Raw genomic sequence first — 18,182 nt, forward strand, 5'->3', positions numbered from 1 at the left:
CTCTACGTGATCCAAAAGTCTCACAAACATTCAATCAAACATGGTAATTAGATCCAAACACAAGCATCCACACAAGATCAAATAGATACAAAACACATCAACATCATCTAAATAGGAAATTGGCATATCCATGAGATTCATACATCAAATCACACTACCATTACTCCCTTAATCCTAGAACAATGAATCTACTCCATAGTACAAATATAGAGATCCGAAGACAAAGAGATTATAAACATTCCAATCCCCATCGAGAAGAGAAAATAGAAATGCTTATCTAGAGACGATGAGTGATCTTTGGAACCAATCCTTAGCTTCTAGAGTTGATACGAGGTGGAGATGGCTTAGGATCACTGGAACAAAGCTGGAGAGGATGAAGAAAAGCCCCAAATTGAATCTTCCCAAAAGGGAGAGCCTCCTTCCCTTTCAAGAGGAAGAAAGCCCCTTATATAGAGCAAGGCATGGCCACCACACGGCCCGTGCCACAACCATATGACTCTCACACAGCCTCACAAGTTTTGTTCTCGACCAAGGCGACATGGCCGTGTAGATCTACACGGCTGTGTTCTGCTAAATCTCTGGTTGACCTACACGGTCGTGTGGCTCACACAGCCAGGCCATTCTTGGCTTCTAGAAACCTTGCACGGCCGTGTGGCACACACGGCCTGATCTGGCCTTCATTCTGGAATCATTGCATGGTCATGTAGATCTACACGACCGTATGCTGGAAAAGCTACTGAAATGACACGGTCATGTCGATCCACACGGTCATGTCATGCTTCTCCTCTAGTAAAGCTACATGGACTGTCTACACCACACGGCCAAGGTCATTTTCCTCCTTGCTTCTTTGGCATGGTCGTGTGGCTCACATGGCTAGTGCTATCGTCCTTTGTTAACAAGATTAACCATGAACATCGTTTCCTCTCCACATTCGACTCCTGTAAGCAGAAAATACACAAGAGCAGATCTCCGAACAAAGAAAAGTAATTATGCTGAAAGTAAGACTAAGAGTATGAAAGTGCATAGACAAAGCATGCGTAAAATATATGAATGTGTATCAAAATATGCTAAGTAAGTGTATATAATCTACGTACATCACACCCCCCAGACTTAAACCTTTGCTTGTCCTCAAGCAAAATGCCGCAATCTAAACTCATGTGCTCTATAATACATCATAATCCCTAGTGCACTTTCCTAACTGTATCTACAAGTTTCATTGATAAGCATGATCGTGGAAATAACTCAAGTATGGCTTAAGCATAAGTTTCTTTGTACAGTGCAATAAGTGACCCAAACTCTTCAAGTTTCAATCTTTGTCTTAGTTAAGTTGTCATCCAATCGAGTTCCTAATATTCTCGGTGATAGGCACTTACCTGCCACACTTGGCTCATATTTCTCAATCAACCCAAGGTCTCAAAGGCGTGCCTAATATAAAGAGAAACATAGGAGTCATTTCTCCAATAACCTAACTTGATCTCAAAGTGGTAACTTGCTTGTTTCCACTCACGACAACTATTTTTTATATATCCCATTTTTTTTAGTGATTGCAAGATGCAACACTTGAACACGAATGCATTTAAGTGAAAATGTCAAGATATTTTGATTTTTCCAAATGAGCTTACAAGAGTCGAGCATCATCCGGTAACCAAGATGTAGTTTGAGAAATCACCATAGGAACTAAGTACTAAACAAATAGGATGAATCATGATTATTCCAATGATGTCAACAATTCAAGCTCAAGTAAAGTGATAATAGAATCCTTCAGGTTAAGCCAAAACTCGAATTTGTTTTTGTACAATACTTAGTTCATATCATGCAACTTAAGATAGAGAAAAGAGGTATACTAAACATACTAGCATTATATCCAAAACATCATGAATCAAGATATAAACATGCAAACAATTTTACTTGTAGACAAGTCAGTAGAAGTGAGGAATGATGTTCTCAATATGCCACATATTTCAAAAGACAGTCAAGTGACAGTCAAAACCAAATCTAGCAAACAAAGCAAGGAAAAAATGCAAGACATAAGCAAAAACTGAATGCAAGCAAAGCAAAATAGAATGTAGAACAATTGAAAATATAAAAGAAAATGCAGAAATTTCAGGTTGCAAACACCCCCCAGACTTAAACTCTTCATCGTCCCGATGAAATCAATATGGTGGTGGTGGAGGGGGAGGGCAGGGAAATGGAGGTTTACACGGTCGGCCAGCAGGAAAACTAAAAAAACCAGGAGTCTCGCTCATGATCCTATGATATTCATAGAGGGCGTCAACTTGTTGACGCATAACGTTCATGCCCTTTATGAACTCTCTCATTCTAGCTTGATTTGTATCATATTCCTGGACAAATTCAGCCACCAAGCCCTGAAAGTTCCTCATGAATTGAAAATGATCTTGCACCTTGCTCGTTAGGCCCTGAATGTTTGATGGAGTCAAAGAAAGAGAGCAACAAGCTAACGATATGGATCATGGTCAACCCACTCTAGATGTTAATGATAATTCATTATGCATCAATGGAGGCCCAATTACAAGAGCTAAGGCTAGAAAGGTGAAGGAAGCACTTAATGTACTAGTTGAAGATGTGAAGGCCAAAGCTACCATTGAAGAAGGTTTGACCAAGAGCAAGTTATTCGGCATAGTCAACCTAATTCAAGCCTTAGATGAGCTTAATTAGCACTTAAGTCTCATGGCTAAATTAATGAACTTAATTTAGACTCAATTTCTACTTTTATTTGGATTGTAATAAAGCCATAAGCTTAAAATGGCTAAGTAGTCTACATAGGTCTTTACTAAATGGGCTTTCTTTTGGCCTTTTAGGTTTTTTTGGTCACCTTATAGCTATAAATAAAGGGGGAGACGACCACACATTTATCTTTGACATATTTTTCAATCTAAAGCACGGTGAGGCTCTCACTTGTTGGTTCTTCATTGAATTAGAACTTATCAAGGCATTTCCTTGTGTTGTTCGAAGACTTATCAACCTCCATCCCAAGGTTGTGGTGTCTACCATCTTCTATACCAAGGTTCATGCTTTCCTAAGCATTGGGTCAAGGTTCTTTTCATCAATCTTATCGATTTAGTTCTTTCTTTCTTTCTTCTTCCATTCGTTGTGGGTTCTTGAGATATCTTTCTCTTTGGATTCACATCATTTGGTATCAGAGCTTTGATTTTTATAAATCGATTTCATTATCCATTTTCTTTTGTGCTTGAATCTTTGTTTATTTTGTTCAACATTATCAACTTATCGTTATTATCTCAATCTTAGTGAGTTTTAGTCGTCTTGTTGCTAAAAAAAAAAAAAAAAGAGGCTGAAATTCAAAAAAAAAAAAGAAAAAAATATTTTCAGCAAAAAAAGGTCGTAATTCAATATATATATATATATTCAGCAAAAAAAAGGCCAAAATTTTAAAAAAAATCAACAAAAAAAAGGGTCAAAAAAAAAAAAAAAAAGGTGGGTATAAAGAATTATTATTTCTATACTTGCATTTTCCAATTCTGCATTTATCTTTAAAGTCTTGCCTAGTATACTTGTGTTTTCCAATTCCGTATCTTTCTTTAAAGTCTTGCCTAGTATAACTCCGCATCTCCTTTAAAGTCATGCCTAGTATACTTGCGTTTTCCAATTCCGTATTTTCTTTAAAGTCTTGCCTAGTATACTCCGCATCTCTTTTAAAGTCTTGCCTAGTACACTTGTGTTTTCCAATTCCATATCTTTCTTTAAAGTCTTGCCTAGTATACTCCGCATCTCCTTTAGAGTCTTGCCTAGTATACTTGCATTTTCCAATTCTGTATCATTCTGTAAAGTCTTGCCTAGTATACTCCGCATCTCTTTTAAAGTCTTGCCTAGTATACTTGTATTTTCCAATTCCATATTTTCTTTAAAGTCTTGCCTAGTATACTCGCGCTTTCCAATTCTATATTTTCTTTAAAGTCTTGCCTAGTATTCTTGCGTTTTCCAATTTCGTATCTTTCTTTAAAGTCTTGCCTAGTATACTCCGCATCTACTTTAAAGTCTTGCCTAGTATACTTGCGTTTTCCAATTCCATATCTTTCTTTAAAGTCTTGCCTAGATTTAATTCTGGTAAATTTCCTTTCAGTCCTTAATATCAATTTTCAATTTTGCAACTTGTATTTTTATATCAATTTCTATCTTTTATCCTAATACCCTTGGGAGTTTAAATTAGTCAACGAACGCTTATAAGGAAATTGCCACCATTCTAAGTTCTTTAAAGAGCTAACATTAGTGAGTTGAGTGATTGAGTGTCAATAGATTGCATTAATGGTGACAAATGGAGAGGAAGCAAGACCGAGAGAAACACTTGAACAACGAGCCTTGAGACAACACTTGGAACACATGGAAATCAGATTTAATCAAATCCTCGACGGATTAGAGAGACAAGATGCTGTAATTTCAGGATTGCAAAATAGCCAAGTGGGTAGAGTTCCTACATGAAATTCAAGGCAATATAACTGTGATGACAACAACAACAATGATGATGATGATGATGATGATGATGATGATGATGATGATGATGATGATGGCGTATCTGAGGATATTGATGATAGAGTTTCTAGTGGCAGATTTGGTCATGCTAGAAGTGGTGGGAAAAGAGAAAGAATGAATGATTATGTTGATAGAAACTTGGGAAATATCAAGATAAAGATTCCTTCATTTCAAGGCAAAAGCGATCCAAACGTATATTTGGAGTGGGAAAAGAAAGTTGAATTAGTGTTTGATTGTCGCAACTACTCTGAAGAGAAGAAGGTAAAACTAGCTGCAGTTGAATTTATTGATTATGTTATTATTTGGTGGGATCAAATTATTCTAAGCAGGAGAAGAAACAATGAGAGACCCGTTGGCACTTGGGAAGAGATGAAATCGATTATGAGAAAGAGGTTCGTGCCATCACATTACTATCGAGATTTGTACCAACGACTACAAAGTCTAACCCAAGGATCCAAAACTTTGGAGGAATATCACAAGGAGATGGAGATTGCCATGATTCGAGCCAATGTGGAGGAGGACCGAGAAGAAACCATGGCAAGATTTTTACAAGGTTTGAATTCAAAAATTACAAATGTAGCGGAGTTGCAACATTATGTGGAGTTGGAAGATATGGTGCATATGTCCATGAAAGTTGAAAGGCAACTCAAAAAGGAAGGGTTCAATCAAGCATGGTCAAAACTCATCCACTTGGAAATCTAGTTGGAACAAAAGATATGATAAATTGGCATCAAAGAGTAAGACCGAGTTTTTGAAGAATAAAGATGTCGGTTCTCCATTAGTCAAAGGTAAAGAACCTATCCAATCTTCAAGAAATAGAGATATTAAATGCTTTAAATGTTTGGGAAGAGGACATATTACTTCACAATGTCCAAACAAAAGAATTATTCTTTTGAAAGAAAATGGTGATAATGAAACTGAGAGTGAGTCCGAAGATGATAATGTCGTGCCACCATTGATGGAAAGTGATGTAGAAGACTATCCCATCGAAGGTGAAGCCCTTATCACTAGGCATGCTCTAAATGTGCAAGTAAAGGAAGAAGATGAAGAACAACGAGAAAACATATTTCATACCCGTTGCCACATCAAAAACAAGGTATGTAGTATGATTATAGATGGGGGAAGTTGCACTAATGTTGCTAGTACTATCTTGGTTGAGAAACTATGCTTACCTACCACTAAACATCCTAGACCTTATAAACTGCAATGGTTGAATGATTGCGGGGAAGTTAAGGTCACTAAGTAAGTGTTGGTTTCATTATCCATTGGTAGGTATCATGATGGTATTCTTTGTGATGTAGTACCAATGCATGCAAGTCATTTGCTTTTAGGTAGACCATGGCAATTTGATAGGAGGGTCATGCACGATGGCTTCACAAATAAATATTCTTTTAAGATGCATGGTAAAATTGTAACTCTTGTACCATTAACTCCTAAGCAAGTATATGAAGATCAATTGAGGATAAAAAAAGAGAGTGAAAAAAATAAAAGATTGTGAGAGAAAAAAAATGAAAAAGAAAAGGAGTGTGAGAAAAGAAAAAGTGAGGATGAGAGTAGTGAAAAAAAATGAAAAAGAAACAAAAAAAGAGAGCAAGAGAGTAAAAAAGGGAGCTTTTATGCACAAGAAAGAGAGGTTAAGAGAGCTTTTTATTCTCAACAGCCGATGATTGTACTTTTGTACAAGGAGGCTTATTTCAACACTAACAATCTTAACCCTTCTTTGCCTAGTGTTGTTAAATCTCTTTTGTAGGAATTTGATAATGTCTTTCCTGAAGAAGTTCCTGATGGATTGCCACCACCTAAGGGAATAGCAGTTGATGAAGAAAAGGTTAAGGCAATTCGTGAGTGGCCAACAGCAAAAATGATAACTGAGTGTGATCCATCAGGAATAGGTATTGGAGGTGTGCTAATACAGGAAGGTCGACCACTTGCTTATTTTAGTGAGAAATTTAGTGGAGCAACTTTGAACTATCCAACTTATGACAAGGAGATGTATGCATTAGTGAGGGCTTTAGAGACTTGGCAGCATTACTTGTGGCCCAAAGAGTTTGTCATTTGTAGGGACTTTCGAGCCGTAAAAATTGCTTTTTGCGTTACGGAAACCCCGAAGTCCCATGCCACCAGATTTGTGCGAAGATAAAATTTCATTTACATGTTTTTCTAACCAAGATCTACTCTAGATCTGCATGGTAGAGATTTATACCTTTGATGTGAAGCTCTTCGCTTATCCCGCTCGTCCAAGGTTCGCCGGATATCAAGGGTGTCATGTGAACACCCCTCTATGTGTATCCACACGAACAAAAAGGTGGAGAAGAAACCTTAGAGTGTGCTAGCACCCTTGAAGGTTTCGGCCAAGGTGGAGGAGAGGGAGAGAAGAAGAAGCAAGGAGGAAGAAGATGAAATCAATGAGCACAAAAATTGTAGCTCACACACCTAATGGTGGCCGGCCACTTTAGAGGCTTTTAAACCTCTATGGAATATCAAGAGTCACAATTCTTAATCTCCCTCATGAGGTGGCACACACATAAGACAATCTTGATGATGTGGAACATCATCATTGGCCCACCTTATGCCAACTTACAAATGAGGTGGCAAATGGTCAAGTCAAGGTCAAGTCAAACTTGACCTTTCATCTTCCCTCTCAAGTCAAGTCAAACTTGACCTCTTCTCTCCCATGGTTGATCAAATCTAACCATTTGATTCAAACTAATTTAATTTAATGAATCTATATTCATTGAATTAAATTGATTCAATGAATCCAAGTCCAAATTAGACCCATTGAACACATGAATCAAATTGAGTCAAACTCAATTAGTTTAATTTAGATTACTCTTAATCCAATTTGGTTCATCACATGAACCTAATCCTCTTGGTTCATCATATGAACATATTCTTCATCTAATTTCCCTTTGTGTGTGACCTTATAGATTCTTGTAACGTTGGCAATGCTCCTAAACCCATTTAGAAGCATAAGTAATGAGCGGTATCTAGCAACACATCATTACTACCCAAGTTACAAGAATGTTGAGATCCAACATCACCTTGTGACTACTAATTGTGACTCTTCACAATATATGACAAGTGTCCTTCTATCCTTGACATCTAGATTGATCAATTTGAGGCATAGACGGTGTCATCCTCTGATCAATCTAAATCTTGAACTCCAAGTAGACTCACTATAATCAAATGAGCTCAATATCTCATATTGACTCATTTGGGCATGGTCATGCACTTAGTGGTCTCACTCTATCAAGAATAACGATGCCACTCCTGTTATATAGGAGGGATAGATCCCATCTACATCACTCACATCCCTCCGCATAATTTGTTACATACCCAGTAATCGCCTTTATAGTCCACCCAGTTACAAGTGACGTTTGACGAAGCCAAAGTATGTAACTCCTTATGTAGGAAACCATGGTGACTTCAAGTCCAAGTACTAATAGTCATACTAATAGCCACATGAGAAAGTATATGACACTCATATAACAATCCATGATACTTTCTCATGGTGGGTCATTCAGTATACATTCTCCAATGCATACCCATGTGTCAACTTGATATCTCTATATCCATGACTTGTGAGATCAAGTCATCGAGTTGACCTACATGCTAGTCTCGTCGCATTAACATTGTCCCTGAATGTTAATACTTGACTAGGAATGATTAAGAGTAGTGTTCTCTATATCATCTCACTATCGATTCAACCAATCGATTGATATAGATAAGAACCTTCTACTCGAGGATACTATTATACTTAGTTATTTGGCACCAATACAAGTAAGTATAATAACTAAAACAAATGCCTTTATATACATAGGAATATGATACAATGAGTCCATACAACAATCATCATATGATTGGCTCTAGGGCTCTAACTAACAATCTCCCACTAGAACTAGTGTCAATCAGTGTAGGCTCTAAGGCCCAATGACCTAGTGTGACCATCATGCTTTCTCTGTACCAAAGCCTTGGTCAAGGGATCAGCGATGTTAGCCTCTGTGGGTACTCTGCAAATCTTCACATCTCCTCTATCGATGATCTCTCGAATGAGATGGAAGCGTCGTAGTATGTGTTTGGTCCGCTGGTGTGAGCGAGGTTCCTTAGCCTGTGTAATTGCTCCATTGTTGTCACAATAGAGCTCTATCGGATCGGCTATGCTAGGAACCACCCCAAGCTCAGTAATGAACTTGCGGATCCAAACTGCCTCCTTTGCTGCTTCTGATGCAGCAATATACTCGGCCACTGTTGTAAAATCAGCAACTGTGTCATGCTTTAAACTCTTCCAGCTCACAGCACCACCATTTATGCAAAACACGAACCTAGACTGCGATCTATAATCATCCTAGTCAGTTTGGAAGCTAGCATCATTGTAACCCTTTACAGCTAGCTCGTCATCGCCTCCATATATCAAGAAATATTCTTTAGTCCTTCTCAAGTACTTAAGAATATTCTTGACCGCTATCCAGTGACTTTCACCTGGATCTGACTGGTATCTGCTCGTCATGCTCAAAGCATACGAGACATCAGGACGAGTACATAGTATGACGTACATGATAGATCCTATGGCTGAGGCATAAGAGATCATATCCATACGGTCTCTCTCCTCTCTAGAAGAGGGACTTTGAGTTTTCGAAAGACTCACACCATGTGACATCGGTAGAAATCCCTTCTTGGAGTTCTGCATGGCAAACCGTAGTAATACCTTGTCAATATATGTACTCTGACTTATGCCAAGCAATCTATTAGATCTCTCTCTATAGATCTGTATGCCTAGAATACAGACTGCTTCACCTAAGTCCTTCATTGAGAAACAATTCCCTAGCCAAGTCTTTACAGACTGCAACAAAGGGATGTCGTTCCCAATGAGTAGTATGTCATCCACATACAATACAAGGAAGACAACTGTACTCCCTATAACCTTCTTGTAGACACAAGGTTCATCTTCATTCTTGATGAAACCAAACTGTTTGATCGCATCATCAAATCAAAGATTCCAGCTCCGAGAAACTTGCTTTAGTCCATAAATGGACTTATACAGCTTGCATACTCTGTCTGTATGTTGTGGATCTACAAAACCCTCAGGTTGTGTCATGTACACATCCTCGAGCAGGTTTCCATTCAGAAACGCGATTTTGACATCCATCTGCCAGATCTCATAATCATGGTATACTGCAATAGCAAGCATGATCCGAATGGACTTAAACATTGCTACTGGAGAAAATGTTTCATCATAATCAATACCATGAATTTGCTTGAAACCTTTAGCTACCAGACGACCCTTATATATAAGTCCATCCATGTCAGTCTTTCTCTTAAAGACCCTTTACACCCAATGGGTTTAACCCCTTCAGATGGATCAACCAAAGTCCATACTTGGTTGGTGTACATGTATTCCATTTCAGATCTCATGGCCTCTAGCCATTTCTCAGAATCTGGTCTCATCACAGCTTCCTGATAAGAGGTAGACTCATTCTCAATGAGCATAGCGTCATCATGGTCAGACAAGAGAAATGAGTATCTCTCAGGCTGACTACGTACTCTATCAGACCTGCGAAGAGGTATGTCTACTTGAACTGGTTGTTGTTCCTCAACTCCTTGTGGAACAATCTCATCATCCACAAAACTTTGTGGTTCCAGTTCAACTTCCATCAAGGCTTCAGTGCTATGGTCCATATCTTGAACTTCTTCAAGATTGAATGTACTCTCACTAGTTTTTCTAGAAACAAAGTCCCTTTCTAGAAAAACCCCAATCTTAGCCACAACTACTTTATGTTGACTGGGAATGTAGAAGTAATATCCTTCGTTTCCTTGGGATATCCTATAAAATAGCACTTATCGGATTTGGGTCCCAATTTGTCTGAGACATGACGTCGAACGTAAGCCTCACAACCCCAAATCCTCATAAAAGACACTTGGGCATCTCTCCCAGTCCATATCCTATATGGTGTCTTTATCACAGCCTTGGATGGAACACGGTTGAGTATGAAGGTTGCTGTGTCGAGTGCATAGCCCCAAAGAGATATAGGAAGATCTGTGTGACTCATCATAGACCGTACCATATCTAATAGGGTATGATTCCTCCTTTCGGATACACCATTCCACTATGGTGTTCCAGGAGGAGTGAGCTGGGATAGAATCCCACACTTAGCTAGATAGTCATGAAACTCATGGCTAAGGTATTCTTCACCTCGATCTGATCGAAGTATCTTAATACTCTTGCCAAGCTGATTTTGTACTTCATTCTTGAATTCTTTGAACTTTTCAAAGGATTCGGACTTATGTGTCATCAAATACACATAACCATATCTACTAAAGTCATCAGTAAATGTAATGAAGTACCTATAACCACCTCTAACAGTAACATTGAAAGGTCCACATACATCACTATGTATAAGTCCTAAAAAGTCAATCGCTCTCTCGTTGTGTCCACTGAAGGAAGTCTTGGTCATCTTGCCCAGTCGGCATGACTCACATGTCTCATATGATTCAAAATCAAATGAGTCCAGCAAACCATCTTTATGAAGCTGGGATAAGCGTTTGTCATTTATATGACCTAAGAGACAATGTCAGAGATAGGTTTGGTTCATTTCATTTGATTTGAACCTCTTGGTATTTATGTTATAGATGGGGTTCTCTAAGTCTAGAATGTAGAGTCCGTTCATCAAAGGTGCACTACAATAGAACATATCATTTAAATAAATTGAACAACATTTGTTCTTTATTATAAATGAAAAACCTTTCTTGTCCAAACAAGAAACTGAAATTATATTCTTAGTAAGAGCAGGCACATAACAACATTCATCTAGTTCTAGTACAAGCCGAGAGGGCAGAGATAGATAGTAAGTCCCTATAGCAACAAAAGAAACCCGTGCTCCATTGCCTACTCATAGGTCCACCTCGTCCTTCGTCAATGCCCTGCTATTTCTCAACGCCTGTACATTAGTACAAATGTGAGAAGCACATCCGGTATCTAATACCCATGATGAAGAAATAGATAGATTAACTTCTATAATATATATACCTGAAGTAGAAGTCTCACTTCTCTTCTTCTTAAGATCTTCCAGGTAGACTTTGCAATTCCTCTTCCAGTGCCTGGTCTGACCGTAGTGGAAGCAGGTAGCATCCTTGGCGACCCCTCCTTTGGGTTTCAGTGCCTTGCCTTTGCCCTTGGCTTGGGACATTCCCTTACCTTTAGGCTTGCCCTTGCCTTTGCCCTTTTACACCATAAAAATGGAGTTGGGCTTAACCTTCTTAAGGTTGATCTCAGCAGTTCTCAACATACTCAGAAGCTCAGGTAGTGGCTTATCAATTTCATTCATGTTGTAGTTCATGACAAATTGACTGTAGCTCTCTGGCAAGGATTGCAAGACCAAATCAGTGGAAAGCTCTTGGCCAAGGGGGAATCCCAACCTCTGTAGGTTTTCTATGTACCCAATCATCTTGAGTACATATGGACTTACGGGAGTCCCATCTTGCATCTTGCACTGAAACAGTGCCTTAGAGATCTCGAATCTCTCGTGCCTAGCTTGTCCTTGATATAGTTGACGAAGATGTTCAACCATATCATAAGCACCCATCAACTCATGTTGCTTCTGAAGCTTAGAGTTCATGGTCGCGAGCATGAGATAGGACACATCTAATGCGTCATCTTGATGCTTCTTATAAGCATCACAGTCAGCTCGCGTGGCAGTGGCAGGAGGTGCCTCGGGAATGGGCTGCTCCAGGACGTACAGTTTTCGTTCCTGTGTGAGAACAATTCTCATGTTCCTATATCAGTCCAGGAAGTTAGCCCCATTGAGCTTGTCCTTATCAAGGACAGAACACAGGGAGAAGGTGTTCATGTTTGACGACATGACAATCTACAACAGAAAATGTAGAAAATAAATAATCATATTTTACTAATCATTTAATTAGGCCTTTAACTAAATGATGCTCCCACTGAATTATAGAACCTTTGTAGAATCATGTCATGGATGTGGTCAAACCACACTCATTAGATTCTAACCAACTAGCTATAATTATTGCGGGACAAGATCCACATCATACTACACCCTGAGTTAAATTTGGCTAAATCGCCCAAGACTTAGTATGATCAATAGGTAACTAATTACCAATTACATCTCTATGCAACTCTTGTTTATAGGATCAAGATCCGCATATATATTAAAACTTGAGTTAGCTTTGGCTAAATCGCCCAAGAATTAATATAAATGTGATTTTGACCTATCTACCAACCATTGAAAAATGCATATAGTAAAACCCGATCTAATTGAGTTTAATTAGTTTTACTCAATCTGATTGAGTTTGTACTCACCCATGCATTGATAGGCGGGACCAAGATTGTCCCTCCGCACCCCACTAAGATAATATGCATTGCTCTGCTTTGGCAGATTCAACAACAACATGTGATCGAGGTAGTAATGGGTATCACGGCATGGTAGCACTACAAGAAAAACCCTCATAGACATCGGTGGAACAACATCGGTTTTAAGCAAAAACCGATGTCTTTGAGTATTTTACACCGATTTTTCCAAAAATCGGTGTCTATAAGCGCAGATTTTCGCTCATAGACATCGGTTTTTTAAGCTGATGTATATGAGCGCCTTTTTTTTGTTAATAGATACCGATTTTAATAGCGGTTTTTAAAACCCGGTGTCTATGATAAAATAAAATAATTTATTTTTCCCACCAATACTTAAGCCAAATTTGCAACACTTCAATATTTCCTCCAAACCTAAACCTATATCGCGCCGTCCACCATCTCTCTCAGCCTCATCTCCCTCTTCCCCTTCCTAGATCGACGCACGATGCCCTTGCTTCTTCAGCCAACCACACCGCATCTCCTCCATCTCCTCCTCTGGGTAAGAAGAGGCTGCCTGTGTGGATTGGAGTCATCGCCGAGTCACTAGAAGTAGCCCTCCTCCACTCTTACTTGATCTCATATCTGGTAACCTCGATTCCTCATCTCCTTCTTCTGATTTGATCCCTCCTTGTCGATCCTTGTGTGGCTAGGACTGATCGGAGCTCCTTGCTCGCTGATTTTGCTGCTCACGGTAGGATTCGGCGCTGCCTCCGGGTATGTTATCGACTAATCGGTCGACATGGTGAGGGGGAAGACGCAGATGAGGAGGATAGAGAAACTGGCCAGCCGGCAGGTGACCTTTTTCGAGCACCGGAGAGGCCTTCTGAAGAAGGCCTTTGAGCTCTCCGTGCTAGATTAAAAAGGGGCGTTGTGTCCTGGGAACCCTAAAGATACTCCCGCTATGGGTTTAGGAAATGCATGATAAATATACCCAATTATTTACCTGGTCTTCCAACTTTCAATCCCGAAGCCATGGCTTCCTCCTCCAAAGCCCTAGGCGAGCTTCTCCGCTCGCCAAAGCGTCTCCGCCCGATCTCCCTCTCCCCGGAATCCATGACCCTCAAATCCCCCCTCTCCACCCTCCACGCCCCTCCTCTCGTCGCCGGTGAACACCCCTCCGCACTCACGTCGGAGCAGGCGAAGAGGGCGAAGAGGGTCGACGTCGGCCGATCCCTTTCCCGATGGAAGCGAAACCTCAGTATCTGTTCTGAAAGGATCGCGACAAGGAAAGGTACTCATTCCGATCCCTATGTGAAGCTGGGAGAGCTCTTGGTCGAGGAGACATGGCTGGAGGCTCTCCCCGGCGAGCTTCAGAAACCCTACGCGCAGAACTTGTACAAGTTTATGGAGATGGAGATGCGCGGCAGCGTCCCTATCTACCCTCCGCCCCACCTTATATTTAATCCTCTTCATTTGACTTCCTTTGATGAAGTCAAGGCAGTCATTATTGGACAGGTAGACTCCTTGACCTAAATCATTTTGTTATGCCTCATTGTATGTCTTGTTCTTTGAGTTTCTTGTTTCTTACGCATGCTACAACTTTGACATTTTGTGCCTCCTGATTCCCATTTATTAACTAGATGAATATCAAGTTTATTCATACTGTCATAGTGTATTGATCTAGTAGCAGTGGCTTGTAGAATGATGTTGGTCATTTTATCTGAGGCCTCCATTATTTGGTTCCATGTAGAAAATCGAAAAGAACATGATTTAAATTTTGGTTTCTATGTCTTGCTTTGGTTTGATGAGTTTGATAGTTTAATTATATTTGGTTCTTGTTTTTTTTTTTGAAAAAAAAAATTAACCAAAAATGCCAAAATATAATTTGTAATATATTTTCAAGTAAATCCTGAAAGCCTTGTCCAACCATAATAATCTTGTCAAATTTTATGATGCATGTGAGGATGCACTTAACGTCTACGTAGTCATGGAGTATGTCTTAATTAACTCTATTTAACTTAACAATGAATAACAACGTTTCTACATATGATATTTGTTCCATGTCACAAGATAGAGTTGATATATCCAAAACTTTTTGCATGTAGTATCCTACTAATATGCCTCTTTGCTTTCCACTTTGTATCCTGCACTAAGGAAAAATGATAATACTTTTCCATACAAATTTTAAAATGAACACTTCTAAGATGATGGGCAGTAATTTTTTTTTTAAAAAAAATTATGTAGTACTTCTGTTAATTTGGAACTCAACAATATATTTTTCTCTTTTCCAGATTATGTGAAGGTGGAGAATTATTAGAAAGAATTTTATCCAGGTAAAAAAGTGATTTTATTGGCCATAATTATATCTATTTAATTATTTGAATTTGAAAATTAATAACTTTTGATTGCTTTTTTTCCCTTGTGTTCTCAAGAGGTGGAAGGTACTCAGAGGAGGATGCAAAAGCTATAGTTATTCAAATACTGAGTGTAATCGCCTTTTGTCATCTTCAAGGTGTTGTGCATAGTGATTTAAAGCCAGAGGTTTGTATCATAGAGAACTTTGATTCAATTTATGCAGACATGATATTACTTTAGATCTCTTATTTTACAGGAGCAACTTAGGGTATTCTAATGTTCATTTCTTTTTCAACATATATTTTTCAGCGCTGTTAATATTTCTTCCTTGTATTTAACAACAGAATTTTCTTTTCACCACTAGAGATGAAAATGCTCAGATGAAGTTGATTGATTTTGGCCTTTCCGATTTTGTTAAACCAAGTGAGCATTGTTTAGTGGCATGGTCTAGTTGATTGCTTTTTTGGTGATGTTAAACATGAAAATGTTATCCTATTTTGTTATGGATTCCTTTTGTTGTTTTCTCTGGTACCATTTGTTGTGAGTTTCCTTTGCCACTGAAGTTTTTGAATGTGTCATTCAACCTATCATTTTCTGCATTATATTTTAGGTATTTTACAGATTTTTGCTGTAATGGAATAGAGTCCTCTTTTTTCAGCTTTTATTTTTTATGAAAGCATCATGTAAGAATTGTTGCATTAACATAAATCTATCAAAGTACAATAGCAAATGATGAGAAGTAATAATAATCTTGAATAGGATATAAGTAATATTAGATTGGAAAGAGAAAAGTGGGAAGGGTTACAAACTAATAATTGTCAACATCGTGTGGCACTCATATTTAACTTGGCTACTTGGAAGACATTTTTGAGTTTGATCACCTCAAGATGCCAATTGAAATTGTTTCAAATTTTTCTAGCAGGTCTTTTCAATTATTCTTTAGTTGGCTTTGGATTTATAGAATTTTATACAGTAGTTACTTGTTTGTTCACATCATTCTTGAATCATATGTCAAATTGTTTTGTGACAACTTATAGCATCCACTGTTACTAAGAAACTATTTCGACCTGATAATTACTCTCAATTATCCATACATTGATAACCCAAATATCCTCAGTTGATATGGGTTAGTGCATGAGATGGAATTTCCACAACAAACTTAAGCAATGCTAATGTAGAATGGGGAAGGATTAAATACCAGGTTTAACATGAAAACAAGATAGAAGTATTTAACAATATTAGAAGGCAAAATTTCAACTCAATGAATAATGCATGCAAGTGTTAGATCTATGTGTCTTGAACATTAAGGGATCTACAATGTATAGTGCCTTTAAACTAACAATTAAAGGTTCAAAAATTGATATAGCAATAGATGACTTAGAAGGCAAACCCAATATGGATATCTTAGAGCTACTACTCTACAAACCCGATAAATGTGTGCTTAAATTTCAAATCTTGTAGCACCAAACGGAGAAGGTCTTTCCACTGGCATGGTTAAAACTTTTATGTATTATTGACCTGTAGAGTCTTGGTACTTGGGAGGATGTATGGTTAAGTTTGACTTCTTCCTCCTCATGGATCCTTGAGAATACTTCGTTTTCTTTTTGGAAAAATTAGTTTATGGCGACTTGAGAGTAATCTTTTTATTGAATTTCAACAAAGTTACATAACTTGGGAGAGAACTAATGAAAAACATAATCAGTTGACCTTTGTATTCTAGTAAATTTCATAGGTTACCTCTTAGAGTTTTCAGCATCGAACAAAATTTGACAACCTATTCTTGGTTTTTAGCTTGATCATAATGAATTTGATATCGCTATATTTCTTATGTACCTATGTTAGTTCCTTATTGATGTTGTTCCTTCATATTTCAGAAGTATCACCCTACAAGAGTTCTCACAATTGTGTATCAACCATTTGCACTTGTAACAACTGCCATATTTACATACCATGAAGCAAAAGTTAACACTAGGCTGCGCAACTTAACTGGTTATATCTTGTTTTTCCTATGTTCGCTTTGCCTTATCGTGGTAATCTCCTATTATTCTATGCCAATTTCTCCTAAAATTTCAGTTTAGATTGTAATTTTCAGCACTGAAAGGTTCCATACAGTTGGGCGTTGCTATATTTTCAGCAACTGCCTTCTTGCCACATTCCTTGCTGCTGTGGTTGGTAGCAGAAATCACAGAAAATAGGGGGCTTTGTGCAGGATATTCAGGATACTAAGATGGCATCAGAGGTAGTACAATAAATAGTATATCTCTTCATCAGAGGTAGCTTTGTTCTTCTATGCTTCCTTCATTGGATTTGTTGTGTAGTCATATTTCTTTGTCCAACCATTATCATGCCTAGTAAGTTGTTGTATGATGTTGTCGGTTCTTATCAATCTGTACACTTGAATTAGAAGGAGCAAATTATCTATGTTATATTCTAAGCAGCATATATAAGTGTCATATATGAAAGTTTTAGATTCTATGTTATATTCGTTATCTTCCACAACAACCTTTAAAAACTCAGTATTCTATTTTATTTGATACATGTACACATTTGTTTTAGTTATTTGACATATGGTGGATTTATGTGTTTTTACAGTTTACAAATCTCAAGTACCCCAGAGTTGAAATTGATGAAGTGCGGTTCGAGTGGGTTGAATGCATGCTAGATTACATTTGAAGTGCGGTTCTACCTTGATGTGTTAAAAGAATGTTCTACCTGGATTTTGATATCTATTAGCTAGCTTTTGATGTAAAAAGAATGTTTGGGTATTTTATGGATATTGTTGTAAGAAGATTATTTATATAATTTGTGAATATTTGTGTATTTTATGGATATTATTGAATGAAGAATATTTGTATAATTTGTGAATATTTGTGTATTTTTTTTATTGTTAGTTTTTCATTGTTTCGGAAATCAAATGTGTGCTATTAAAAAATATACATATTACATCGATTTTCCACCGCTGCAAAACCGGTGTTATTAACTAATATTACATCGGTCATTTACCGCTGCCAAAACT

The 18,182-nt window shown here is 38.0% G+C and overlaps 1 protein-coding gene across 3 annotated transcripts; it reads left to right on the top strand.

The window, feature by feature from the left end:
* The first annotated feature begins 13,843 nt into the window (after nt 1–13,843).
* LOC121977554 (CDPK-related protein kinase-like) lies at nt 13,844–17,809 on the top strand. 3 transcript variants are annotated; one of them, XM_042530063.1, is made up of 5 exons: nt 14,722–14,803; nt 15,103–15,144; nt 15,244–15,352; nt 15,511–15,589; nt 17,759–17,809. In XM_042530063.1, the coding sequence occupies exons 1-5, from the start codon at nt 14,799–14,801 to the stop codon at nt 17,785–17,787; spliced, it is 264 nt and encodes an 87-aa protein (XP_042385997.1). In that variant the 5' UTR covers nt 14,722–14,798; the 3' UTR covers nt 17,788–17,809. The 3 variants fall into 3 exon arrangements, 1 of the variants encoding a protein (XP_042385997.1); XR_006110922.1 differs by lacking the exons at nt 14,722–14,803; nt 17,759–17,809 and adding an exon at nt 13,844–14,326 and having other exon boundaries at nt 15,511–15,588; XR_006110923.1 differs by lacking the exons at nt 14,722–14,803; nt 17,759–17,809 and adding an exon at nt 13,844–14,326 and having other exon boundaries at nt 15,531–15,588.
* The last annotated feature ends 373 nt before the right edge of the window (nt 17,810–18,182 follow it).

This window comes from Zingiber officinale, chromosome 4B, assembly GCF_018446385.1.
Source record: "Zingiber officinale cultivar Zhangliang chromosome 4B, Zo_v1.1, whole genome shotgun sequence".
Lineage (NCBI taxonomy): Eukaryota > Viridiplantae > Streptophyta > Magnoliopsida > Zingiberales > Zingiberaceae > Zingiber > Zingiber officinale.